The 27,812-nt window shown below is 35.2% G+C and overlaps 1 protein-coding gene across 2 annotated transcripts in view; it reads left to right on the forward strand.

Annotated features, from left to right (window-relative positions):
* The window catches only part of LOC125661678 (receptor-type tyrosine-protein phosphatase kappa-like), a 47,785-nt gene extending 20,660 nt beyond the window's left edge, over positions 1-27,125 (forward strand). The window contains exons 3-28 of one of the 2 annotated variants that reach the window (XM_056146113.1): positions 1,204-1,458; positions 4,148-4,279; positions 4,366-4,503; positions 4,728-4,856; positions 5,064-5,201; positions 6,854-6,997; positions 7,809-7,946; positions 8,068-8,174; positions 8,614-8,729; positions 9,229-9,275; positions 9,856-10,148; positions 11,243-11,330; positions 13,825-13,886; positions 14,572-14,608; positions 14,870-14,967; positions 15,150-15,278; positions 17,148-17,296; positions 17,414-17,549; positions 18,039-18,185; positions 19,132-19,225; positions 20,086-20,159; positions 21,207-21,341; positions 21,607-21,720; positions 22,883-23,025; positions 24,040-24,175; positions 24,441-27,125. In XM_056146113.1, coding sequence (XP_056002088.1) covers positions 1,204-1,458; positions 4,148-4,279; positions 4,366-4,503; positions 4,728-4,856; positions 5,064-5,201; positions 6,854-6,997; positions 7,809-7,946; positions 8,068-8,174; positions 8,614-8,729; positions 9,229-9,275; positions 9,856-10,148; positions 11,243-11,330; positions 13,825-13,886; positions 14,572-14,608; positions 14,870-14,967; positions 15,150-15,278; positions 17,148-17,296; positions 17,414-17,549; positions 18,039-18,185; positions 19,132-19,225; positions 20,086-20,159; positions 21,207-21,341; positions 21,607-21,720; positions 22,883-23,025; positions 24,040-24,175; positions 24,441-24,518 — 3,257 coding nt within the window. In that variant the 3' untranslated portion in view covers positions 24,519-27,125. Of the gene's footprint in view, positions 1-1,203; positions 1,459-4,147; positions 4,280-4,365; positions 4,504-4,727; positions 4,857-5,063; positions 5,202-6,853; positions 6,998-7,808; positions 7,947-8,067; positions 8,175-8,613; positions 8,730-9,228; positions 9,276-9,855; positions 10,149-11,242; positions 11,331-13,824; positions 13,887-14,571; positions 14,609-14,869; positions 14,968-15,149; positions 15,279-17,147; positions 17,297-17,413; positions 17,550-18,038; positions 18,186-19,131; positions 19,226-20,085; positions 20,160-21,206; positions 21,342-21,606; positions 21,721-22,882; positions 23,026-24,039; positions 24,176-24,440 lie in introns of those variants that run through there. The other variant, XR_008797578.1, reaches the window with a different exon arrangement.
* Positions 27,126-27,812: the final 687 nt, after the last annotated feature.

Here is a 27,812-nt window from a genome sequence, read left to right on the forward strand (position 1 = left end):
TTATTAGTCACTGAGTAGAAGTTAATAATAAACTGCCCATGATCAAGAAAGGCATTTTTACAATGTCATAGGACTGAAAGACTTGGAATTTGAAGGGTTTCAATGCTGTTTACATGTGTGTTTGAATGTATGATATGGGTGAATGCAAATGGATAAAATGTGTTTTAGTAGGACGTGCTGAGAGACCGGAAGTCATACTCAAGTGTGTGATGTGTTGATTTGTCGACAATTAATTTGTGACGTTTATCTTTGATCTTGACCCTCTTTAAAGGTCATTCAAGGTCGAAAATCCCATCCCAGCCTTTACCATGGGTAATGAACATTCAAGACGCATGTCTCCGACTTTCGGGGACAGTCGCCGGGTCTCCAGGATCTTCGGATCTCTTAGATTCGTCAATTCCCGGAAGTGGGGTTTCGGCGAAAATTCGTCGACGAAGGTTTCAAGTCTCCGTGACTCGTGGTTTAACACTAGTAGAGATAACGACGTTTTAAATGCAAGTCGCCGTAACTGGATGGAGGGTCACATTTCAGAGGCTCGACTTGGAACGTAAAGTCCTTTGGGTTAACGGCACTTCCTCAGGTCTCGCCTCAGGGGAATCTCGTAAGCCGGAGACGTTACGAAAAGAATCAGTTTTTGCATTTCACAATTACCTTCACATTTGACCTTTAACCACTTTTCAAAGCCAAAGGTCATCGAACCCGATCTAGTGGGTATCGTGTCATTACGACACATTGTTGTCGATTTTCACTTGTCTCGCCTAGAAATCGTCCAACATAATGGACAATAACTCTTGTAAAGGGTCATTAAATTCTTTTGTGAAATGTACATATCGATTCTATTAAATGATTTTTTATAATCCAACAAAGGTTTGATGCCACTGTCATTTACGGTTAAAAGGAATAGCAATAACGATGGTCTCTGCAAAAAGTTGAAGAACTCCGTAAAGGGTCAAAGGTCAATTACGCGAGGTCACATGTGCTCATGTTTCGAGATGTCGAATATGATGGGCTATAACAGTTTTCCATACGTCAAAAGATGTCAACTTATTTTTTGGTGGAAAGGAAAGGTAGAAATTAATAATAAACAAAACAATATCAAAAGGACTTTCCACAGATGGAAATCACAACGACGAGTACTGAAGATTAGTCTGTTATTGATATTTTCATCGAAAACAAATCCGTTGTTTATGTTTTATATTTCAGATTCGACAAATGGTTTTTCTGCAAGATTTTTGGGATTTTCTTTATACGTATCAAACACAACCGACAAAACACAAGGTCATCTGTGTATTCCTGACACAAATTATACAATACACACCATACCCGCCGTCCTCAATGTCACGTGTTCAGTTCACGGACGATACGTCATCTACTACAACGAAAGAAAACAAGGAAGGGCCAACCCTACTAGTTATAGTAAATACGCATTTAATGAACTCTGTGAAGTAGAGGTTTACGGTAAGTTTAAATACTCTATCATCTTATTAAGATAAAACTAGCACATGTCCATTTGTATACTACAGTAATAACGAATAAAAATACAAACATGTTTTGTACAACGAATTGCTGAACATATGGATTTTTTTTCTGATGTCATGACAATGTTCATCAGATTTCTTAAAGAAATCTTTCTAACGAATTCTAACGAATTCGTGTGTAGAAATTTATCAAATTACGTTTCATTCCATTAAAACAATATATTTCTACCCGTTTATTATGATCACCTAGTGATTCATACTTATTTACATTTAAATCATTCACCATGTTTATCAGAGTTTCTATTTTCATCAATACCCATATATTTTATAATTAATATCCCTGTGAGCTCGAAATAAAGGACACTATAGAGTCGTCCACTTCTGCTTCATACTTAGATATTTTATTGAAAGTAGACATTAACGGCAAACTAACAACTCAACTGTATGACAAACGGGATGATTTCAGCTTCTCCATCGTCAACTTCCCACATTTATGTAGCAATATTGCATTATCACCTGCATATGATGTTTATATATCTCAACTGATTTGAATTGTAAGAGCTTGTTCTGGGTATGGTCAGTTTTAAAATCGAGGTAAGCTACTGACAAACAAGTTGATGGTACAGGGATTTCAACAGTCTCGATTGAAGTCAGCATTTCGCAAATTCTATGGTCGTTATAACGATCTAGTTCGTCAATACAACCTCGCATTGGGTCAAATGCTGTCTGACGTGTTTCATACCGAGTGTTAAGCCGTTTTTGGCACACTGATTTTGACTGCGGATAACTCCGTTTACCTGATCAGGATATGGAGCTCATGGCGGGTGTGACCGGTCAACAGGGGATGATTACTCCTCCTAGGCACCTGATCCCACCTCTGGTGTGTCCAGGGGTCCGTGTTTACCCAACTATCTATTTTGTATTGCTCGTAGGAGTTATGAGATTGATCACTGTTCGTTATCTTCACCTTGCATTCACTATAATCAAAAAAGAACTTTATCGAAGCTATGACTGTGACGTTATCAAAACGCAACTGCATGACATGCTATGAAGCTTGGCCAAGGTATATACATTGACAATAATTAAATTGCTGTCATATGCGTCATTGTAACATCGCCACAATGTTATGGTGATGATGACATAATGCAGTGGCGGATTTAAGGGGGCAGCCGCTTTTAAGATTTTCAAATTTAAGGTAAATTGTGGTCTCTTGTTTAGAAAAATGTAAACAATAAAAGAAACAATAATTCCTTCTGCTCTAGGGGAAATAAATTACAAAAACTTTTAATTGATTGATTTAATTTTATTGGGAGAATTTATATTTTTTCCAAAACCCCCCAAAACTTGCGTCATTGTATCAATTTCACCTTATCAAAAATGACATAAAATAGTAAAAATGATTACAGAGGAGTCATATTTCAAGCCCTATAAAATCTGTAAAGTCCAGGAGCTCCAGGGGGCCTCAAGGCGGTCCCCAGACCCCCTTAAACTCAATTCCTGGATCCCTTGCAATGGTATGGTGGCGATGGTACAATGGCGTTGCTTTTTACAGCGATACGAGGGCGATTGTACAATGTGATGGCACGATGCTACCATTGTTAATGTACTATCGCGCCATTGTCTCCCTTATAATGTGTTTACATAGTTATGTACGTATGCGTAAACAGCCAGAATTATGAAAGGAGTAATACATAGCATATATTAAATATTTTAGCTTACTTATGTTACTGGAATTAAATTTTTTCTTTAATGAGAATATGTTTCCAAAACAATATCGATTTCCACTCATATGTACCCCATTTCAGCAAATATACATAGGTGTATTGGTTAGTGTATTGGTTAGTTGGTGATTTGCAGCAGCATCATAACCGTTGCATGCCTATCTGCATATCAGCAATGGTCATTATCGCAGTAAGATTTTTTAAGTGTTTTTTTTTCTGCATTTTACTAATTAATTCTGCACTTTAGTTTATGCCAAAAAGTACAATTTGATTGCATGTTGTGCCAATTGAATTTTGAAACCCCAACGACTAGTAGGTACGGGTAAATCCAAAAAAATGGGATTTTTCCAAAACGTTTTATATATATATATATATATATATATATATATATATATATATATATATATATATATGGGTCGGCCTTTAATACAGTAAGACTACATACAGTATATTGTGACGAAACAAATCAACAGTCGCTATCGTTATCTTGCATTTCCATTTTATTAGAATCCCTGGGAGAGCCGGGTTGGAATAGGTTTGTCGTAATTTAGGCGACTACATGTATATGTAAATGGGATGCAACCTTAAAACCCGAAGTCCTGTGTCACAGCAGGTGTTGCACGATAAAGACCCCTCCATGCTCAAAGACTGTAAGCACCGAGCATATGCCAAATGTTGCAGTCCTTCACTGGTGACGTCTCCATATGAGTCAAAAATTCTCGAGCGGGACGTAAAACATTATACAACTAACCAGCAATTTCAGTAGAAGCATATAGCTTTTAAAACATTGTAATATATTTTACCAGTAGTCTTATCATGTATAATATTTGTCTTTCATTTGTGTACTTTGAGGCTAATTCAAAAAGTACTTTACTATGAAATGTTTTGATACTTGATTTCTATTCATTTAATTGTGTTTTATAAGATTTGTTTCCTAATTCTGCTAAGGTTGTCCAGTATCCGGTTACTACGGACCTGACTGTTCGACCCCTTGTTCTGATACCTGTCGATACTGTCACATAGAGACAGGAGCCTGTCAGGGATGTAAACCTGGATACCAGGGACATCGATGTGAATCACGTATGTTTGTTTCAGTGATACTCATATCTTCATATATCTATTTATTTTACGTTGTTTTTTTATTCCATGGTGTATTTTATTTGTAGCTTGCAGTCATCAGTATTACGGTGAACTATGTAAGGAGACCTGTGGTAACTGTAGTGACGGGGTGACGTGTAACAATGTGAACGGAACGTGTACAAACGGATGTGACGTCGGTGTCTATGGAGCTAAATGCATAACACGTGTGTCTTGGCTCTAAAAAATATACTAGTATTTATTGATTAGCCATGTTGTGTTGTAGTCATCGAGAAACAAATACACCGTGTGTGTTTCGAACATCACATACAAATTTAGATTCAAGTACTCTAAGAAACTTCAAATCAAAATTCTCAGAAATAAATATCGGAAAAAGTAATATTGATTGTGATTGGCGCATATTTTAATTTGTATTACTGATTTCTTTCAGCGTGTCCTGTTGGTTGGCAAGGGAAAAACTGTTCTCTAGCGTGCACTAATTGTGACAGGTGTGACAGATTTACAGGACATTGTATATCTTCCTGTTATACAGGTTGGAAGGGAGCAACTTGTACCGATGGTAAATTATGAATTGAAGACGATTATTCATTGCGGAAACAATAATTTGAATCATTTGGTCAGTCTTCCCTGAAACGTACATTTGTTCATGACTAGTTGGTTCTGGTTTACTAATAGAAAAATTGTTCTTGTTACTGTAAGAATACCGTCATACTTCTTTGTGTGGATATATCCTTATAATTCTTGCACTAGATTTTATCATGCATAGAATGTGACGGAAGGACATATGGACTTGGCTGTGAATATAAATGTGGAGCCTGTCTAGAATATAAACAATGTCACCACGTAAACGGATCATGTCTAAAGGGATGTGATTCCGGATTTCAAGACGATCTTTGTAAAACTGGTAAGGCTCGGCATTATTTACTACAAACAAATCTCAACTATATTCATTTACGTATATTTACATTTTCAACTGTTTTCTGCTATATGTAAAACTTATACGGTACCAATTTTGATGCACCAGATGCGCATTTCGACAAATAATGTATCTTCAGTGATGCTCAACCGAAATGTTTGAAATCCGAAATAACTATGAAGTTTTAGAGCTAAATATAGCCAAAAACAGCGTGCCAAAAAAGTGGAGCCAAATTCGTCCAAGGATAAGAGATATGCATGAGGGAGATATTCCTTAATTTTGAAATGAATTTCTAAATTTTATAACAGCAATTAAATATACATCCGTATTTTCAAGCTAGTAACGAAGTACTTAGCTGCTGGGCTGTAGAGACCCTCGGGGACTAACACTATTACGAGCAATACGTATTTATCACTGTATAAATCCACTAAAGGGTCAACAGAGATCACGACTGTGCGTATTAACAGTTGTTAGAAGTAGACAACAGGTACTAATTTCACTAAGGCAATACACATCTAGCAATCGCTCTTGCTTACTACAGAAGTATATCAATAAAAATCAACATAATAAAATGTTTTTATTTATTTTTGAATTCCAAGCAATCAATAATTGATAAAAGCATTTCTGTAAACAATGTCTTACTAATGTATGTCTAAAATTTCGTCTGCTACAACTTCACTCTGGTTATCGGTAATGCGGAATTGTACCTACTGCTAGACGATGGTACATTGTATTATGCTTTAGCAAAAAGGTCATTTACAGGATTTAGGGTCGATAAGTCGTCAAAGTGCATTAAGATCTACATACCGCACTGCCTCCGTACCACAGCAGTCATGAAGTGGTGTCGGTTTCCAAGTTTATGTCGGGGCATCGAAGCGAGGCGTCGTTGAAAACCTATTACAGAAATGTATCGAGTCCAAAGAAGCGTTCAGTGAGCTCATGTTTGTCAACAATTACAAATCCAAATCAAAACCATCCCTTAACTTCGTGCACTTCCACATTCTCTGCGATGTTCAGTTCTTTCCGTAGATTCATCTGAGCTGCGTCCCCTGTCCTGTCTATAAATGATTTACCCACACCTCATTACTACCGCCCTGTTCTTCATGTTCCTCCACCTTAGTATTCTGTTAACTCCGTAATGTCCACAGAATATCTTTCAAAGTCGGTCTTTAACAACTGCGTCAAGCTTTCAAATGTGAAAGGGCATCACAACTGTAAGTGTAACCTTACACACCCCCACCCCCTTCCCCGTTTAAATCATCATTTCTTCCTCAAAAGTTAGACATAAGGAAGAGTTTTCCATTATAAACTCCTGAGTTGTCAACAATGTGAAATATATGGAAACGTGTTGATAACACAATTCAGCACTTTTCTCGATCAAAAATGTATATATAAGTAATAAGGTATCATTTCAAAATATATATGGAGATATAAATACAGATCGGCACATGATCAAATTTTCCATAAAGCCCTAACTGTATTCATACCCCGATAAATATTTTAAAATGATACCTTATTTCTTAAATATACACTAGAATTCTCTTTCAAATTTCAAACTTTATGCCATGTTAAAAGAAAAATAACCTTTACTGAATGGTAAATGTTTCAATTTTTTCTTTTACGTTCATTTTTAATTGCAGAATGTTTACCTGGGAATTTCGGAGAGAACTGTGAGGAAATTTGTTCTGATAATTGTGAGGGCGATCCCAAAACTTGTAACGGAATAACGGGAGAATGCACGGCTGGATGTCGTCCAGGCTATGATGGGCTAAGATGTGACAGGGGTAAATTGATAGTACATTGTGTTAGGTGACTGTTTCCTTTGGGTTTCTTTCGAACGAGTTTTGCACTGGTTTCATTTTATCATGCATGTAGATATATATTATGCCAAGTTAAGTATATGTATATATCATATCCATTCAAGTACGTGTACATATTACCAGTATATCAAATGAAGTACATGTATCAATACTTCGTTCTCAACTCCTCAACTAACACGTTTATAAAAGAATTATTTGTTTTACAGAGAAATATTAACATTGATCTCCAGCCCCAAATTTCTTACGTTTTCTTACATAGGAATTTCCATGTCACAGTATGCGTTGGTAAGATAGAAAATCCTCATCCCTACGGTTTTGAATTGTTTTGATCAAATTATGTCACTTCACTTGTAGCTAATGACAGCTCTACATGATTGAAAATTTATCGAATGGGTCTTAAATCAAAGTAAAATTTCCTATTTCTGTCACACATGGAACAATCGACTGTTTTTTAGTTAGAGCAGCGAATCAGAAATTATTGTCAGATTTTTTTTTCAAAACCAATCTGAGTTTATCGACAAAACATACTTGTATATTTCGCTATATGAATATATCGTTTCTGACATTGAGCCCAACATCGCCAGAAAATATATGGTAAATAGAATGTGATGAATAGCGAATGACACCATTATGGAGTCACGATTGGGGTTCAGAAGAACTTTGCACACCGTACTCAAAAAGTAGACATATCATCTATTTTATGAGAATTGAAACTCATTTACTCTACCTATACATGTATAGAAATAGTATATTTCCCTTCCATGCTGCTTTATAGAATGCTCTGTGCAAAAGTATGGTGAGAATTGTAACCAGACCTGTGGAAAATGTAGGGACAGTGTGAGATGTCATCATGTGAATGGAACCTGCTTCAATGGATGTGACAAAGGGTTTTCGGGGAAATTTTGCAACGAAGGTAATGCCATTCCTTGCAATCTGTTGAACATTTATCTATCTCACGATGGACGGTTTGTGTTTCTTTTATGTTTTTAAAGGTTACGTTTTCTTACACAATTAATCGACAGTCAATATTTCAGAATGTGAATCGCAGTACCATGGATATAACTGTGCAGATAACTGCAGTACAACATGCATCAACCAAACATGTGATTCTATTGACGGAAAGTGTTTCGGAGAGCAGACGGTGGGTAATTGCAAATAAGGTTGAAACATCAAATATACGACGCAATGTTCCATTATGGTGTAATCAAAATATGCTTTTGAGAAATGTATGTTAATCCTTTTAAATTACATATCAAAGTTCGATTCAAATTATCAATTCCGGTTATCAGTTACTATTGTTTAAATTATTTTTTTTCTTTTTATTCTTGCAAATTGTTCAACTCAGATTTTTTTTGTGAAAAGAAGTTAAACCTGTTCCTTTAATGTCTATATGGAAGCTTGTGCGTAATGACGATCCAAAAACTCACCACGTTTTGGTAACTTTGTGCAAAATGGTGGATTTGGAGAATAAAACAAAAAAGTCTGAAATGCTAAATTCAATCCATAAGAATTAGTCGTAGGCAATGGATATAGATATGTTTCGAGTTGAGTGCATGATGAAACATCAACGCTATTTACAGGTACAAGAAAAGAAAGTCACACCTGAAGATAACAATCTAGCCCCTATCATAGGTGGTGTTGTCGGCGTACTATCAGCATGTCTGCTGATTGTTATTATATTTTTGGTGCTGAGAAGGTAATCACTGTTCCTCGTGTTTACACTACAACTGTTGTATATAACAATATACATGTGTCTGCTGCAAAAAAAAAATATATGCATGATGAAAGCATCTTATACCTGTGATTCATGCTCTGAAATGGTAAACATTCTGTTGAAAATCCAGTATCCCTTACCTTATACCATAACTAAGAAAATGCTTGCTAGTTTGTATTTGCACAGGAGAAACAAAACTCTGTATTTAGCTATGGAAAATGTTGCAGTCTTATTACGGAAACATACCGGTATTTGTTGATAGTAATTGCCTTTTTACATTTGTAATTAATTGATCTGACGAATGAATGAAAAATATTTTGAGACATGATTTGTTTTCGAAAGTGATTGGAATAATATTTGAATCATACGGGCTGAAAAGGTAAAATATATTTTGAAAAGAATATAACTACGATGAACAACACTAATAACAGAGATAAATTTGACTACTTTTTGAAAATGTGTTTTGTATCATTTTATTCAGATATAGATCACAGAGACAAGGAATAAAGACACAGAGAGCCATGCCATGTACGTGATATTGGTAGTTTTACTTGCATCAGTGAAACATCCCCTCTGGCTTGTAAACACTCCAATCCCGGGAATGTGTGTTTCACATTGTTGTTTACTTGTGTTTAACATATATGTTCCATTTTGTAATCTTTCACTCGTATCAAAACATCACCAAAATCCCCACAAATGTTGGCCTATGTGTGTTATCGAAAATAGTTGCAATGCAACTTCTTTATCGTCTAAAAGGCTACCATAACACAGGACCTCAATTTTAAGGATATCCCCGGAAAACCTGTAACTGACTCCCACTTAAGGAGGGATCACCTTTACTGGGCGCCTTAGGTTTGACACAAACCTGGAATCAAAGATTTAACCAGTGACCCCTCGGTTGCGTAGTGAGTGAGTTGGCATATAACTCACAATCACTAGTCCGTTGTCATATGTAAAGTACGGAGACGTTTAAGTTCCTTTACGTGAAAGGATGCGTGTAACTCGGCGCAAAAGATGTCTTTTCTACATATAGTGTATTCATATGGATACGTTCAACAAAATTAACACGCTTTTTGATTTATTTTATATATTTATTTTCCAATTGCAGCCAAAAAAGACAACTTTCAAGAAGATTTTAGCAGTCTTGAAGAAAGCCATCCATCTTCTTCCAAACACCGAGAAAACGTATACATGAATTCAGAAATCAAGAAACCACAAATAAGTCCAAAGAAAAGCTATGAGGCTGAGGTTGATGAGGACGAGCTGATTCACTCAGAAAATCCTTACGGAGACGCGTACTTGAATGAGATGACCATACCAGATATACCTTTAAATCGGCTGGAGTCAGTAATAGCGGAGAAAAGAAAAGACAACAATGACGGATTCCAGCAAGAGTATGCTGTATGTTGTCAAGATAATTCTAATATTTTGTGCAAGAGAAATCATGAAATTGCTGTCTTGCAAACATTATTTGAAAGTAATTGCTTTTGAAATGTTTTAAAATCATTCCACATTTTTATAAAAATCATTTACTTTTTTTATCACACCAACAATGTCGATATTTATTTGAGATACATAAAAGGGTGAAAATAACGAACAGTGATCAATCTTATAACTCCTATAAAGAATATAAAACTAAGAGTTGGGGAAACACGATCACCTGGATATATCAGAAGTGGGATCAGATGCCTTGGAGAAGTAAGTATCCCCTGTCGATCGTTCACACCCACCGTTAGCCTTATATATCCATTAAGTAAACGAAGTAATCCGCAGTGTGTAAAGAACTGTCTAACAATTGGTATGAAACCCGTCATACATCATTTGACCCAATGACAGGTTGACAAACGAGATAGTTATAACGATCATAGAACTTGCGAAATGCTGACTTTAAGTAACACAGTTGAAATACCTATAACATGAACTTGATTGTCAGTAGCCCGATTTATAAACTGGCCATACACAGAACAATGGCTTGTTTATCGAATCAGTTGAGAAACATAAACCCTATATGTAGGTGAAAATGGACTATTGCTACATAAATATGAAAAGTTGGAGAAACTGAAATCATCCCGATTGTCATTACATAGCGGTCGGTTGTTATAATGATTCTAAAAATTCTAGCAAGGTGACCAGATATCCACATACGGTAAATGATACATAGTGTACCAGGTACAATTTTGCGTCATCCTCTGCTACCAAAAACACGAATTTTACTTAATAGTGCATGTTTATGGTAATAGGATATTGGCTTGGAACAGTCAGACAACTAATCTTCATATCAGACAGATACTTTTGTATCAGAAATATATCGTCTTTAGGCATCACTAGTTTGTATACAAGAGCTGCTTAAGTGAGCATAGTATTCATAACTTCTTATTCTGAAAAGTTACAATTTTGTTTTAGTTCCAATTCACTTCAGATTTAAGCGCCAGATGCGCTCAATATCATTCTGTTAAGATATCGATAACTTTGATGTTAACCCTTTGATTTTTCAGACTTTGCCATATGGAGAGCAGTATTCATGTGAAGCTGGAAAGAAGGGAGGGAATATCGTTAAGAATAGGTTTAAAACAACATTTCCATGTAAGTGATAAATTTTGTGAACATCTCGTTTCCGGTCATTTACGTATTTACACACTCAAAAATCTAGTCTTTAAGTTATCGTGAGGATTGGTCGTGCAAAGTGTTAAAAAGGTTTTGATGTTGTTCATTTCAGAAAACATTCAAACTCACCAAAGTTTTTTTTTTTTTTTTTTTATAGATTTTTTTAGATTCCAAATTTGATTTATATCACTTCTGGCATACGTAGTCGCACATTACGTTTAAAGTTTTTCATTCATAATTGTTAATATTTTCATTTGGAGCAAATATAGAGGCTTGGTAGACAATTTACTGGATCTGGTGCAATACGTTTGGAATTTCTTCTTCACGGCTGAGAGTCCCGAGGGGATCCGAGTTAGAATAGGTCCTCAGTACCCCCTTGCTTGTCGTAAGAGGCGACTAAATGGGGCGGTCCATCGGATGACACCGCAAAAAACCAAGGCCCAGTGTCACTGCAGATGTTGCGCTATAAAGATCCCTCCCTGCTCAAAGACCGTAAGCGCCGACCACAGGCCTAAATTGTGCAGCCCTTCACCGACAATGGTGACGTCTCTATATGAGTGAAACATTATCGAGTGGAACGTTAAACAATCTAAAATCAATCAGACCTGTTTATATTTTTGTCAGGAGAAAAGATAGGGGCGTGGTAAACCATTTACTATATCCAGCAATGTATCTATGTCTGTAAGGGTTTTTATTAAGTTTACGAATCCAGTATATGTCCTGTAACTCATAACTCCGTTTACTTGAACAGGATATAGGGTTCACGGCGGGTGTGACCGGTCAACACGGGATGCTTACTCCTCCTAGGCACCTGATCCCACCTCTGGTGTGTCCAGGAGTCCGTGTTTGCCCAACTATCTATTTTGTATTGCTTGTAGGAGTTATGAGATTGATCACTCTTCGTTATCTTTACCTTTCATTCATACGTCCCATTGACTGGAATATTAGATGTGTTTGAAACTGAATCATAATTCTGAAGAAAGAGCAGATGGGGTATAAGTAGGATTACCAAATGAGGAATTAATGTCAAGTTCGTTTCAAAGACAGTTGTAATAATGAACCTTGCAAATAAAAACAATGTTGTAACAAGCTTTGTCAGCTGGACCCAAAACATATTCCTAGTGTAACCAATCTAATTTTTTTATCACTTCTACTTTACTAAACACAGAAGAATAGATGGTACGCAGTTTTGTTTCGATGTATTCGTATTATACGTTTTATCCATTCTGACAAGGTATCGACTTCTTTTTCATATATATTCCATCCTCTGGCATAACCTTCAACAGAATTGAGAATGAAAAAAAAATGCACCTATTGAAAGACCGGGGTTCTCTAAGTGTAGATCCTATTAAGATAAGTGATTTCAGGCCCTCATCTTCAACTATATCAACATCACCAGTAATGGCATGTCCAGCTAGACTATAATTGAACGAAGACGAAAAAAGAACACGTAGGTGGATTATGCATAAGATGGACTTATATCTAGTAAAGTTTGTAACTAAAAAGTTTGGATACAATAGTAGAAGTGTGTTTGTAGGAAATACAAGGTGTAGACTTCAACTTGAAATATGCTGGAATACAAGACTGAACTCCTCGATAACGAAGAATTTTGCTCATCTTGGTGACATTTAATCCTTTGTTAGTAAATTTAAGTTTAAGGAACTGACGGCATGATTTTAAAGAATACCATCCATAACCCGTGGTGACTTAAAGAGCTTGTGATGGACAACCACCATAATCATAGAATTCAGTCTACATGTTGTGGTCCTAATTGTCTATTGACGTAAGGTAAAAGTGAATCAAGTGTGACATCGTGTATGTTTGGTCTTACATGAACGATGCCCATGACTGCGTTTACGTTTTTCTGTATTTGGAAGATGTCACATTCACGTTATTTCCTGGTGGACTGGTCAAATTCCCTACATTGTATAAGTTGTCGTTGCATCCATATGGAAATTTAGTATTCGGAGTCGACATCCAGTTATATTCTCGTTGTCTACGAGAAAGGGTACTTAAAGTTCCGAAGTTGGTATACTGATATTTTTCTATAGAAGTCTGACTCTCAGGCAAAATGGAATGATCTGCGGAATTGAAATGCTTATTCATTAATCTATTCATAATGTGTACAACATTATTATGGTACATATATGTAGAACTGTTTGAACATAATCGTCAACCAACTGACTATGATCACTTCCATCCATTCGCCAGCTGGATTTCTTGGTCGTTTGATATATCTAATGTTTGGGGATAACAGTAATTCTTCAATAGGTTTACATGTCGAATCACGAATGTTTTATGTAATCTCATTGTGACCGTTTGCACCAGTCCAGGTGATCGGGAGACAGAAGTTCGAGATTTTTTATTTCTTATTCGAACATAACAGTGTTTTAAGGGGACGATTGTTCACCTCCGTGTATTTTGTAATGCCTCTTTATATTATGTGTATGACAAGTATTGTTATTGACAATAGATGACCATTCAAGAGTAATCTTGAAAACGGGAGCGGATTACATCAATGCCAATTACATTGAGGTAAGAAAATATCACAGTTGTTATGTCCCCGTGGCCTGGGTATCTGTCTGTATCTTTGTAGTATGTAACTTAAAAAATCTGGTGAATTGAAGCTTCTTGATGAATATTAATGTTCACAGTTTGAATTATGTGTACGTGTACTTGTAGGGACAAATAATTACACGCAGTGCTTTCCAATTGCATCTTGTTCAGATTTTCAAAGTGCTAACATTTTGTTTTGGTTGTTTCTCAACCATACCAAACAAATGAGAAACATGCCTTACTATCGCAAATCAAAACATCAATTAGCATCAAATATATGAAATACAAAGGATACTGTTAGCATGGTATCTGATTATAATTTGTGTTAGGATGAATTTTTATCCTTACATATCTCCTTTAGTTTTGTGATGTATAAATTTGTGCCTTAGATTAGCTTTACATCATTTTATGGATTGTAATGTCTGTAATATACATTGTATATTGCAATATTGTACTTACAATATTATGATATTTATGTCTTGTCGGTAAATGGCTCTTCCGAGCTAATGCTGTATTGATATCAACTATGTCTGACTTTGAATAAAGATTGTTTGATTATGCAATGTAACATTGAATTTTTGTAATCATTTTCAAAATCGCTGTAAATAAGTGTTAATTCAATGCACTTGGATCCATATTAATTATTATACACCTTCCGTTTTAGGGAGCCAGAAGAGATAGAGAATACATCGCAGCACAGGGTATGAAGTAACTTCCGGTGAAGCTGCGTGGAAACATTAACTTTCATCACAATATAGCACTGTATCATCTGATCCGGGATCTTGCGATACCCCACAACTGCAATGTTTTTATTACAACATATAAAGCTGCTTGAAAAACGATGCTAGTGTTCTCGATCGACTGTTACAATGATACCAATCTATATATGCATACATTGTATATCATAATCATTATTTAAGCAGTTGTGAGTTTCATTTAACAATTATCTTCCTGTTGTCTAGGACCTAGACCAAACACTGTGGGTGACTTCTGGAACATGGTTTGGCAGGAGAATGTTTCTGTTATTGTAATGGTGACAAATCTAAAGGAAGGAAATAGGGTACCTGTATATACAAAACAATAATAAGTTCTGATGAATAAAATTCAGCAAACTTCGGGACATTATCCAAATAGCAAATATGTCCCCTTTATTCGGCTTTAAACTACACTTGCATAAGCTTGCAATTATGTTTACTTTTAGCAATGGAGAAACAACAACTAATATAATTTTGTATTTTGCAGAATAAATGTGCAAAGTACTGGCCCGACCCAGACAAACACATCGGATACGGAAATGTTTCCGTGAAAATGATTGAAGAAAAACATTACGCGTTCTACACTGTGCGTAAATTGACCGTGATTCACAAAGAGGTAAGTCGGTTCAGCATGTACAATATATGGGCCAAACTGAAAATTTCAAGCACAGTGAAACCATTTGAAATTCCAAAATTCATTCTTCTCAACAATTCAATTCATTTTTGATAAAGATAAGGTCAAATTACACATAATCACACGGTTTTTGACATCTTTAACGTATGTTTGTCCTACTCTTGATTTTGTTTTCTTTATAGGGTTTACGATATTGGTCACTGTTTCTTATCTTCACCTATCATAAATTAGCAATTACATAATTGTATTATCTCGTTTATAGAACATAGCGTGATATTTTGTTAATGTCTTCATTTTTAATTGCTGTTTTATGCATAAACCTAGAAATAAAGTATTTTATAGAGTATGAATAACAGTTACGAAAAAATTCACACTGTACTCTTTACAAAATTGAAAGAAGGGAGTCGTAATAAATAAAAGTGTTGATCTGATGGTTTGCTTTATGGCGATATAATCATCACTGTGACATCTACTTTGGGAATTGCGCCACGATATAGCATACTCATTCACAAAACACCTTTCTACTTAATAATAATCAACACTTTTTTGAAAATGCACATGGTACATCTTATCTGACATTTCTCCTTTTCAATTGGGATAAACACAGCATTTGGTGAAAGGAGTTATAATTATTGTTACGCTCAAATAATCATTATCGTTTTCCAAAAAGCTATATACTTCCTTTTAGTTACATTTATTCATATATACAGGTAAGCTGTTTCAAGATCTATAAAAGAAATAATAGATAGCAAAAATAACACCCAAAACATTATAATCATCAAATATTTCACCTGCATATGGTGTTTATATATCTCAACTGATTCGATATGCAAGAGCTTGTTCAGGGTATAGTCAGTTTTTTAATCGAGGTAAGCTACTGACAAACAAGTTGATGGTACAGGGATTTCAACAGTCTCGATTGAAGTCAGCATTTCGCAAATTCTATGGTCGTTATAACGATCTAGTTCGTCAATACAACCTCGCATTGGGTCAAATGCTGTCTGACGTGTTTCATACCGATTGTTAAGCCGTTCTTGGCACACTGATTTTGACTGCGGATAACTCCGTTTACCTGATCAGGATATGGGGCTCATCGCGGGTGTGACCGGTCAACAGGGGATGCTTACTCTTCCTAGGCACCTGATCTCACCTCTGGTGTGTCCAGGGGTCCGTGTTTGCCCAACTATCTATTTTGTATTGCTTGTAGGAGTTATGAGATTGATCACTGTTCGTTATCTTCACCTTGCATTGATAAGTGTTTTCTTTCTTCAATGTGAAATTACCAGTACTAAATCTGGAAAGTGTGTGGTGTGTGTGAAACCACATGATGTAAAACTTATATGGTACCAATTTGGATGCACTGGATGCGCATTTCGACAAATAATGTCTCTTCAGTGATGCTCAAGCAAAATGTTTGAAATCCGAAATAACTATAAAGTTTTAGAGCTAAATATAGCCAAAAACAGCGTGCCAAAAAAGTGGAGCCAAATTCGTCCAAGGATAAGAGCTATGCATGAGGGAGATAATCCTTAATGTTGAAATGAATTTCTAAATTTTATAACAGCAATTAAATATACATCCGTATGGTCTAAACCGTGAAGGTTATTTGCAAATTATCTATTACATAACAAAATGTAACTGTCATTGAAGCAAAATACGGGTACTCTTTGTCTGTGCTCTTCTGTACTTTTTATTTTGATAATAATAGATATTCATATTGCATTGTCTTAATGTTTAGTAAACGTTGTAGCAAAGCGCAATTATTGAAATTTCTCGGTGTAGAAAGGTTCCTTTAGTAATGAAAATCTAAAAACTGGCCTATATGAAGAGTCTCATAAAACGTCTTTACAGACGAAGAAGACGCGCTTCCTGACGCAATACCAATATACGTCCTGGCCTGATCATGGAACTCCTGATCCCCTTTGTCTCGTGGTATTCCATAATCACGTGACCAGAACAAGGACCAATCAGATTAACTCCCCGGGCGTCGTGCACTGCAGGTAGACTTTCAGCTTAAAGGAAACAAATCTCGAAACAAAGCTAAGAAATTTACAGATTTTATTTCATTAGCATCATCTTCCTAATATCATGGTTATTATTGTGTAATTATATTACAGCGCTGGCATAGGTCGAACGGGAACATACATTGCGTTAGACATCCTGGAACAGATGGGAAGAAAGAGGGGAAAGGTGAACGTCGCAGAATGTGTTAAAAGGATGAGAGAAAACAGAATGAACATGGTCCAGACCTACGTATGTATTTAACAACTTAAGGCATATTGTATCTCTCAATAGAACGATATATCCAACCCAAAGTACTCAAGTGTAATTGACATGATTCTATGTTTAATTTCCCGTGATGTAATTTTATTTATGGTGTCTTCTCATTTGAACTTTTAATGTCCCTCAAAATTTAGATCTTTAATTTGTTGTCTGAAAAGCTGCATGCACAGTAAACACGTATATTGTTACAGGATCAGTCACAAATATAAGCATATACATAATAATTGACCTTAGTATGACAGAAACGGTTTGCAAAATCGTCCTTTATACATTAGATATGAACGTCCAGCAGACAACTAAATAAGCTGAGAATGCTAAAAATACAGCATTACATAACTATCTTGTTTTTTTTTTTTTACACTGTACGGAATTAAAAAACCAGGACGCTAAAGCAAATTTCACCTTTCAAGCTGAGTATAATGCGTAATTGTTTAAGTGATGACGATTATTATTTTTTAGGAACAGTACATCACAATATTTCTTGCGTTATATGAAATAGTCAAATCTCCGATTAAAAGCATGACAGCAACAGAGTGTGCTGCTTGGGCTGAAACCATGACCACCGATAAACCAGCAAATCAGAGCGTGCTGCGGGAAGAATTTCAGGTAGATGAAAGTGAGTGGATGTATATTTTGTGTGAGTAAGTTATTGTATGCTCAAGTTGTGTCATGAGTCAATTATTGAATAGGTAAGTTATTGCATGAGTAAATTATTGCATGAGATTGATCACTTTTCGTTATCTTCACCTTTAATGAGTAGGATATTGCATGAGTAGTTCTTACATGAGTAAATTATTGTATGAGTAAATTATTGTATGAGTGAGTTATTGCATGAGTGAATTATTGCATGTGTGAGTTATTGTATGAGTGAATTATTCCATGGTTTGATTATTGCATGAGTGGGTTATTGTAATAGTGTGAGATCATTCTACCGATTGACTGCATAAGTGAGTAATTCAATGAGAGGGTGAGTAAGGGATAGATGTTTGATTACGTTAGGAATGTGTTATGCAAATAACATGAATGAGTGAATTTACAAGTATGTTAGGGAGAGTGTGTGCAAGCGTGTTGGTGTATGTGTAAGTCAGTGGGTTGGTTTGAACATACTATATTGTCAAGATGTTTACAACAAGAGAGCACAAGTTCTGAAAATTTAGAATATCATCTCCTCATTAAATTAATGTACACTATGCAGATGCTCAAGTCGATTATGCAGTCGGTCCGTTGGTTGTTAAATGATATGGAATCATTAGATTTCGCTCGAATTCAATATTCACGGATATCGGGAGAAATTCTAATGCATGTGCTCGTGCATGTGCATAATTTCTCAATGAAACCGTATCAACGGAATTATCTTCCAATGGGATTGTAAAATATCCTAAATCAATTAAAATAAACCTCATGGATATCATTTGAAAACATTGATTAAAACGAAGTATACATTTCTTACTTCATTAAAACGAAGTTTTAATCAAGCAAAAAATGTATGCATTTGTATCATTGCATGGATGTTCCTACAGAATTGAATTGTTACATGTTTATTTTTTATTAGCATTTAATGTCCATTCGACCCACTTACACCGCTCTTGACTACACAATAGCCAAAGAACGCCAAGGAGACATTTACAGCAATGCTATATTACCATGTGAGTAAATAATGACACTGTAGTCGGCAATGATATACTGCAATGTGTGTAAATAATCACACGGTTGTCGGCAGTGTTCTGTACTGAAATGAGAATTTCTGAACTATGCATATTTCATCAAATTTCCATGTTTCACAACAATACGTGTCCTTGTCTTCAAACTGTCAATTTCCTTAGATTAGTCAGTAAAGGATAGCATAGAAATCTTTAACATCAACAGGTATTTCAAATAAACATTAGTTCCCTCATGCAGTAAATTATCACTAGAACTGTTTCAATATAACATACATGACGGAATCGCAGGTGAAGAACTTTTCCACTTTAGACGGATTAAAACATAGAGTAGATTACATGAGTATATATGGATAAGTAATATGCATCAATTTTTAGCTTATCGACACCATAATATCTTCAATTAATAATACAGGACCAGTTGTTCGTTTTTTATTTTTACAAAGTTTGTGTAAACATTTGTTATAGTTTCAAGAAATCGAAACCAAATAATCTTTGTGGATTGTTCCATATTTTTGTAATATTTGCTTTTATTTTCGCCCAAAGGCTATGTTAAACGATATCGTTCCACTTTAAATTTGCATAAAGACATTCTTCGCTACTTTAACACAACGAATAGTCCTCATTTTTAAATTCGCCCACTTAGAATGAGGTCGAATCGGGCGAAAATAAAACGGAGTTCAACATTTACCTGTGAACAGTTGTCCATTATTCTATTGATTTTTCTTAAATCAAATAATTGCTTCTTTCATTATTTTTAATTGATTAATGCAATTTATGCTTTATTCAATGAATTTGATTGCCTTATTCTATGCAATTCCCATGAAACCTTTCTTGTTTAACAATAGTGGACAGATATAGTATTTATCTCTCGTCTGCTGTACCCAACCGTGGAAGTTTCATCAACGCCATTTCTGTACCAGTAAGTGACGTTATATAGCGTATAAATGCAGCAATTGTAAGTGATACAAATATTAACTCAATACCATACTTTAAGTATTAGCTACCAGAGAAATATAATATTCAACGATGAGGGTGGGGTAAATATCGTTTTTCGAGGAAGCTCATACATTTTGGTTGAGCATCACTGAAGAGACATTATTTGTCGAAATGCGCATCTGGTGCATCAAAATTGGTACCGTAGAAGTTTTACATCTTATTGACCGAGGGTGTATCCGCGTTTCATGATTGCAAGTACGTGGTACTTTTTTCAATGGGTAAGGTGGGGCGCCAAGAGGAGAATGTGAAAGTTTTGTTTCAATTTCTTGAGAAGGAAAGAAAAACCACGTATTTACGCTTGCCTCCGAAATCCAAAATATGCGTGGGGAAGGGAGAATAATCCATCACATATTGTACATCTAACTCAATTTTTGTATGCTCCCATATTTCTCATTCAATTATATTTTCAAAAGTTATGGGGCAGTCACAAAATGTTTTCTTTGATTTCAAGGAATAGAAAACGTATATTGTCAGTTGGTTTTACGTACATGCATTGAATAGTTTCTAACATTGAAACCGGTAACTGAAATTTTTTTAACAGTATTAAGTCAGCCGACTCTGTGTAAGGCCTGTTTGAAAGTGGTAAGACCAGCCGACCAAAATAAAAGTAACCAATCACATCAATTCGGAAATTTTCAATTTAGTTTGATTCCGGTGTCAACAAAAGTCTATTTACTTCGAAGGCATGTGGAAGTACGCGTAACGTTCTTCTACTAGATTGTTGTATATCAGCTTGGAATCATTCAATTTCTTTTCAACTGCCACACACATAACAATAACACAAGAAATAGAAGTCCTCTCTGATTATTGTTATGTAAACAGAGTGGACACATTTTATCATAAGCGTTCTCTGTTTTACTTTTAACATTTCTTTGATTTATTTCAACCTAATCGTCAGTGTATTGGAAAAAAATGAAAGGAAATTTGGCAATGAAAAATGGGATGAAAACTCATGTTTTGTTTGCTATAGTCGTATACAAACAGTAAGGGATTCATAGTGACGGAGTTCCCACAGACAGAGGATGCTGTGGACTTCCTGCGTCTCCTGGTGGACCACGAATCGGACACTGTAATATGTATGAATCCACTCAAAGGCATTGGATCGGTAGGTTGTAATCTAGTAATGGACTTTCGAAAACGAAATCAAATATACTCTGCTAGGATTTTGAGATACTCAAAAATCAGCCTTTGCGTCAAGTTTTCTCTTGTTCACATCTAGATTCTCTTGCACACATCACAATGTATGTATGCATATGTATGTTTGCATATATATATTTATAAAAATGCATGCAGAAATGTGTAGTATTCCTAAATGTTTTATACTGTTCTAATATCACGATACACATTGAATGAACTTTCTTAATTTTCAGACTGAGGCATGGTTTCCACATCCCTCCTTTTCGAAGTCCCTTCCCCCGTACACGGTTCACTGTCAATCAAAGTCCGGATCTGACGTCATCAGCACTACTATCCACATCCTTCACGTAAATAGATTATTTCAGTTTACAACGAGATTCTAATATTCATAATCTCTCTTTTCTTCATCAAAGCATACGAATAGTTAAGATAGATATGAAATACTACATGTATGTGAAACAGGCATGTGTAAATTAAGTTATCGTACGTGAAACAAAGTGACACAGTGCAGGCACAGTACACAGTATTTGAAATAATTCTTCATTTCATTGAGCAATGATTATGATAGCTCTTATTTAGCACATGCAGATTATCTGCTACCAGGGATATGTTGTCATATAAGATTTAACTATATATTCGGTTTAGTTATTTCATTTAAAAAGTTTTCTGCCATTCATTAAAGATCCAAATTTAAAACCAAAGTATTGGCGAAAAGAGTATTATTTGCCGGAAATAGACTTATCCAAAATCGGAAATGAAGTAATTTTGTAATGTGGACTAAAGTAGTGGTTTAGTTTCTAACGTAACTTTTTCACAAGACTACCGGCTCAAAAGAAAGTACAGTGGATAAATTTTCCTTTGAGGCGTATTGACTCTTGTTTGCGAAATTGGGTCAAATGCAGTCTGACGTGTTTCATACCGGTTGTTAGGCCGTTCTTTGCTCACTGATTTTGATTACGGATAATCCCGTTTACCTCATCAAGATACAGGGCTCACGGTGGTTATGACCGGTCGACAGAGGATGCTTACTCATCCCAGGCAGCTGATCCCACCTCTAGAGTGTTCAGGGGTCTATGTTTGCCCAGCTCTCTATTTTGTATTGCTTGAGGGAGTTATGCTATTGATCATTGTTCGTTACATTCACCTTTCATAATACTATATAAATATATATAGAAATACTGTATAGACCACAATATCGTGACAATCTTTTTAGTATGTCAGTTAGTTTCTCTGTAAAAAAGAATCATTACTGTTGTAAAAATAGCATACCAATACACTTTGTATAATGTTGAACCAAACGCCAGGAATTGAAAGTGGCCTGACAAGAAATGTCATTTGATAAACGTGATCCCAATTAAACTTATTCAAAGTATTGTATAGTACATGTTTTCTTGTACCGGTATTTCAAAATCATACAGCACACATACTTGTTCAGATGAAAGCTAAGATAAAAATTGAAGTGAGAAATTTTCTCCAGGAATAAAAATGAAATGAGGATTATTTTTTCAGAGTGAAGATGAGATTCACCAAGCTACAATCTTCGAACCTAAGATCAATACATCCGGCTCTTCTCCAGATACCTCCCAACTCCGCAGTCTGGTGACTGCCGCTTTGAGTGTGAATACAGAAAATCCTACCACGATCGTTAGCAGGTGTCTATCGTTATAGTTCATGTGTATTTTACCAAACGTTCATATCAACTACATATTTTTATAATCAGTTGAACTGTAGTTTACAACTTTTGAAATTGATTACATGACGTTCAATATTTGCCCCATTTCTCTCTATCCCTCTCTTACTTTTTTGTTTTTATTTTATTCAAAATCATTAGCATTTAGCTAAACTTATTTAAAGGTTAAAGTGATTTTTTGTGTGTGTAATTGGAGTTATTTTTGGTTAACTTTGATGTACTTTTCACATGTATACATCTTCCTTAAAACAAAACACTAGACCAACCTTACTAAGATACATGTTCATTGCGGAAAATGGATTCAGTTTTTGTCAAATACCGGTAAAGAGGAAGGGTTTTCTAATAAGAGGATATAATTTGGAAATAGCAGCAGTATATCGTAAACATTCCTAAAAGAATGAATGAGTCCTTAAGCTGTTTCTCATATTTCAAGTTTACCAAAATCCAGTACTGATTTTTATTTGTTTTAAATCTGTCGTACACATTGAAGATGACACTGCATTATCTTTACTCGATTAACAAATGTGCATCTTTATTTGTTAGAAACTTATCTCACAAAATAAAATAACAAGTCTTGTATTCATTTATTTGGATATTGGGATTGTGATGTATCGACTTAAGTTCATTTCGAGAAATCAGGTCAGAACTAACCAATCACAAGAAACTTTTCTCACAAAGTAAAAAAAAAATATTGCATTCGTATAGCTACACATTAGATAAGAGATCTGCATTTTAATTAGATTATCTTTTATGGATTTATCAATTTTGTCCTATGGAGATTTGAACTTGTGATCGTAAGTCATCATGAAATGACGCTGGACAGAATATATGTCATAGATAATGTTACAATATGTGTGAGGGGGTGACTCTCATAAGAGTTCTAAACTGTAGACCTCTCGTTTCCTTCTTTTGAATAGGGAGTTTGTTGTTAACTTAAGATTTACCTATCTATTCTAATCATCTTCTTTCGCTGCAGCGATGGTGCTTCCATGTGCGGAGTTTTCTGCGCCATTTACAACGTGATTCAGCAGATCACCCTGGACGATGCCGTTGATGTGTTTACAGTCGTACGTCAGCTTCACATCAGAAGACCGGAACTTTGTGCAAATCTCGTAAGTCCATTATACCTTATTCCCGCTACCGTGCGATACATAGTTTTTGTGAACGTTCGTTTTATTCATAACCACCTATAGCAGTAAGTTTACATGTTCTTACAAACTTATACACGATAATCTTATTTTCATGCCCATCCAAGTTAATATCGCGCAATATAAGTATCGTTTCAAAAAGCGTTTCACACAAGGCTAAATTAAAAAAAATCACGCAATAAATGTGCATGTCTACTGCCTTACTAATTGTTTGATTTAATTCTTTCAGGATGAATACAGCCTGGTCGTCAAAGCAGTTTCTGATCACATCCAAAACTCCGCCGAAAACATTTACTCGAACCAGTAGAGCATTGAACCGCCGTGGCGGGTGTGGTTTTTTAGCGGAGTAGATCACGAAATTGTCAAAGTTGCGATGGACCGACATTTTGTTTACTAGAACCGCTTGTCTCTATTCCATTTTATCAGATAAATCGTTTGTCTTTTTTCTATACTGTGATAACCAAAGTAGCAGCCATTATGATATTAGTATCTTAGACTTTAGTAATGAATACTCAAAGCAAAATTTTAATCTTTTCAAAGATATTATACAGATGTTCATTTAACAGGGTGTGTTACACATGTAATCTTTCGTACACAACTAGCATTACACATGTAGAATGATAACTTTTCAGTGTGGTGGTATGTATATTCATATATGCTAATTTGTTTAAATACAGGGTTGGGTTTTTTTCCACATGCGATAAAGCTAACTGTATAATAGCCGTGTCAACCCTAGCCTCGAGGTCTGATACGGATTCTGCAGAATTGTTATTCTGGATCACCCCCGCAAAAAAATTTATCAGGGCCCAAATTCATTAATTGCTGAAAACTACATTAAATGCATTATTTTTAAAGGTTGTTTGTGAACAATGCAGAATACTGACTGTGATAATAACCTTAAATATGCGATTCATTAAATTTTTCGTTACAATGTTAAGTTGTTACCGTATGTCTGTGACAAATATCAAGGTTTTTGGTGTTGGTTGTAGTTATTTGATGGAAATAATCATTATTATTATTGTTTGGCTTCATATGAAAATATGTTATGTATTGTATTGCTAAGCATGTATTAAATATCCCTCGGATTTATATTGGTGTATGGGACTGATACAGGGTGTGATATTGGTGTTTAGGACTGATACAGGATGTGATATTAGTGTATGAAACTGATACAGGATGTGATTTGGAAAAGACATATTCATGCATGATTATATCTACTAACTAAACCATTATTTGCATATACCCGGTTATTATTTCGCTGGGCTTTTTTTTTTTTTTTAGTGTTTTGTTTTTATTTGCTAGTTTTTATTTGTGTCCAGTTTATCATTATGAAGTTTAGCATCATATGCATGAATTTTTTGTATTCTCCAATTTTACATTTACCTGTAAACATGGTATAGAGTAGCATATTGGTTTAGATATTTGTTTATATTGGTTATGGGTTTTCAACATGTTTTACGAGGGCTGATGCAATGGTTCGAGGACCCCCTCCCCCCCCCCCCCGGAATTTTATTGTGATTAAACAACAACATAGAATATACATAGCTATGAAGTAGAGATTGTATCTGCAGTTAGATATGACTACAAAATTTACAACTTTATGACAGTTTCTATATACATGTAGTCACACAAGCACTTTGAAAAGGGTATGTGGTGAAATCACGGGGAATCTTTGACGTGAAGTGCATGACGGTAACAGCTGTCATGTTGGTGTCGATGATAAGTTTTGTTGTGAAATAGTGATTTACTTACTAGCTCAATGACAGAAAAATTAGGTATATCAACCTTTGTTATCAATATTTCTGTTAGAGAATCTATTCAGAGGCTCTGAATAAAGCAAAATTACATTATTTTCATCCTGTACAAAAATTATATTTATAATGCTATATTTATATTCAATAGAATCAAAATCTTAAACTTAATTTTAATTCCATCAATGATCATGGTTAAAGTTACATACCAAACTACCATAATAGCACAGTTTTACAGCAAAATAAAATTTTCAGATACAGAACTAATATGATATTGCTTAAAATGTCGCGTCATATCCCACTGTTTTTAACCTTGCAACAAAAATCAAATCTTTTCGAGATAGTATCCGCCTATTTCTATTCATAGTTTTATGGCGTTTCACACTGTGTCATACACGTATGTGTCCTTATACCTCTGATAATCAATTGCAAACTCCGAAACAAATCCCTGTGTTGCAGCACAAAGATCGTCGCTTTTCAAATCGCAAACCTTTTCCTTCACCTTTTCAGAGAAAATTACGAAAATCTTAATAACCGGTTGATTTTCGATGTTTTTAATGATGTCATATTAGACGAGGACGCACAAATAGAATAACTAAATAATCAATAAATCCGACGGAACCTGCACTCAACGTTTTGTTGTATGAACAAGTTTTATGTATATTATGACCTCCGTTTGGTTTTACATTACTTTTCGGCTGTTCTTCTTTATATACATCAGAAATAGCCGCAATACTAACAAAATAAGAATGATATAAAACCTCCCCCGTATTTCACATCCATTTCTATGTCAACGCGGCACTGTTCAAAATTTTTAAAATGTTTTTTTTTTTTTACATTTTACAAATTAACTCAGAACATTATCATGTATTACTATCTCTTTTGAGAAAACAACACAACACCCCCCCCCCCCTAAATAAAAAACAAGAACTCTGTATCAGCCCTCGCATTTGTTAACTAATTACGTCAATTCATTGAGCTGATATATCTGATATATTTTATACTTGTACGATGATCTTCAATAAAATTTTGAGATATCCAGTGGTTTGATAAATCCGAACTTGTTAAATTTTGTTGAAATGACTTTATCAATATGTTTCCATTTGTCATTTGATACATAACACTTACTTACCTACACTATACATAAAGATCACGCTGTACTATATTATGTTACTTTTTTTTTATCTCAGTAAGAAATGATGATAATACATGGACATGCATATATCTACAGTCGGTTCGCGACATACGCTCTCCTGCATGTCCTTTCTTTATCAAATTGATCCTTACTTTGTCTCTTTAAAGCCTATTCACAATAATCAGATGTATGATAAACGGGATGATTTCAGCTTCTCCATCGTCAACTTCGCATATGTACTGTATGTAGCAATATTTCATTATCACATGCGTATGATATTTATATCTCTCAACTGATTCGATATGCAAGAGCTTGTTCTGCGTATAGTCAGTTTTTAAATCGAGGTGACCTACTGACAAACAAGTTGATGGTACAGGGGTTTCAACAGTCGCGATTGAAGTCAGCATTTCGCAAATTCTATGGTCTTATAACGATCTAGTTCGTCAATACAACCTATCATTGTGTCAAATGTTGTATGACGTGTTTCATACCGATTGTTAGGCAGTTATTGGCACACTGATGTTGACTACGAATAACTCCTTTCACCTGATCAAGATATAGGACTCACAGCGGGTGTGACCGGTCGACAGGGGATGCTTACTCTTCCTAAGCACCCGATCCCACCTCTGGTGTGTCCAGGGGTCCGTGTTTGCCTAACCATCTAGTTTGTATTGCTTATAGGAGTTATGAGATTGATCGATGTTTGTTATCTTCA

Source organism: Ostrea edulis, chromosome 8, assembly GCF_947568905.1.
Source record: "Ostrea edulis chromosome 8, xbOstEdul1.1, whole genome shotgun sequence".
Taxonomy (NCBI): domain Eukaryota; kingdom Metazoa; phylum Mollusca; class Bivalvia; order Ostreida; family Ostreidae; genus Ostrea; species Ostrea edulis.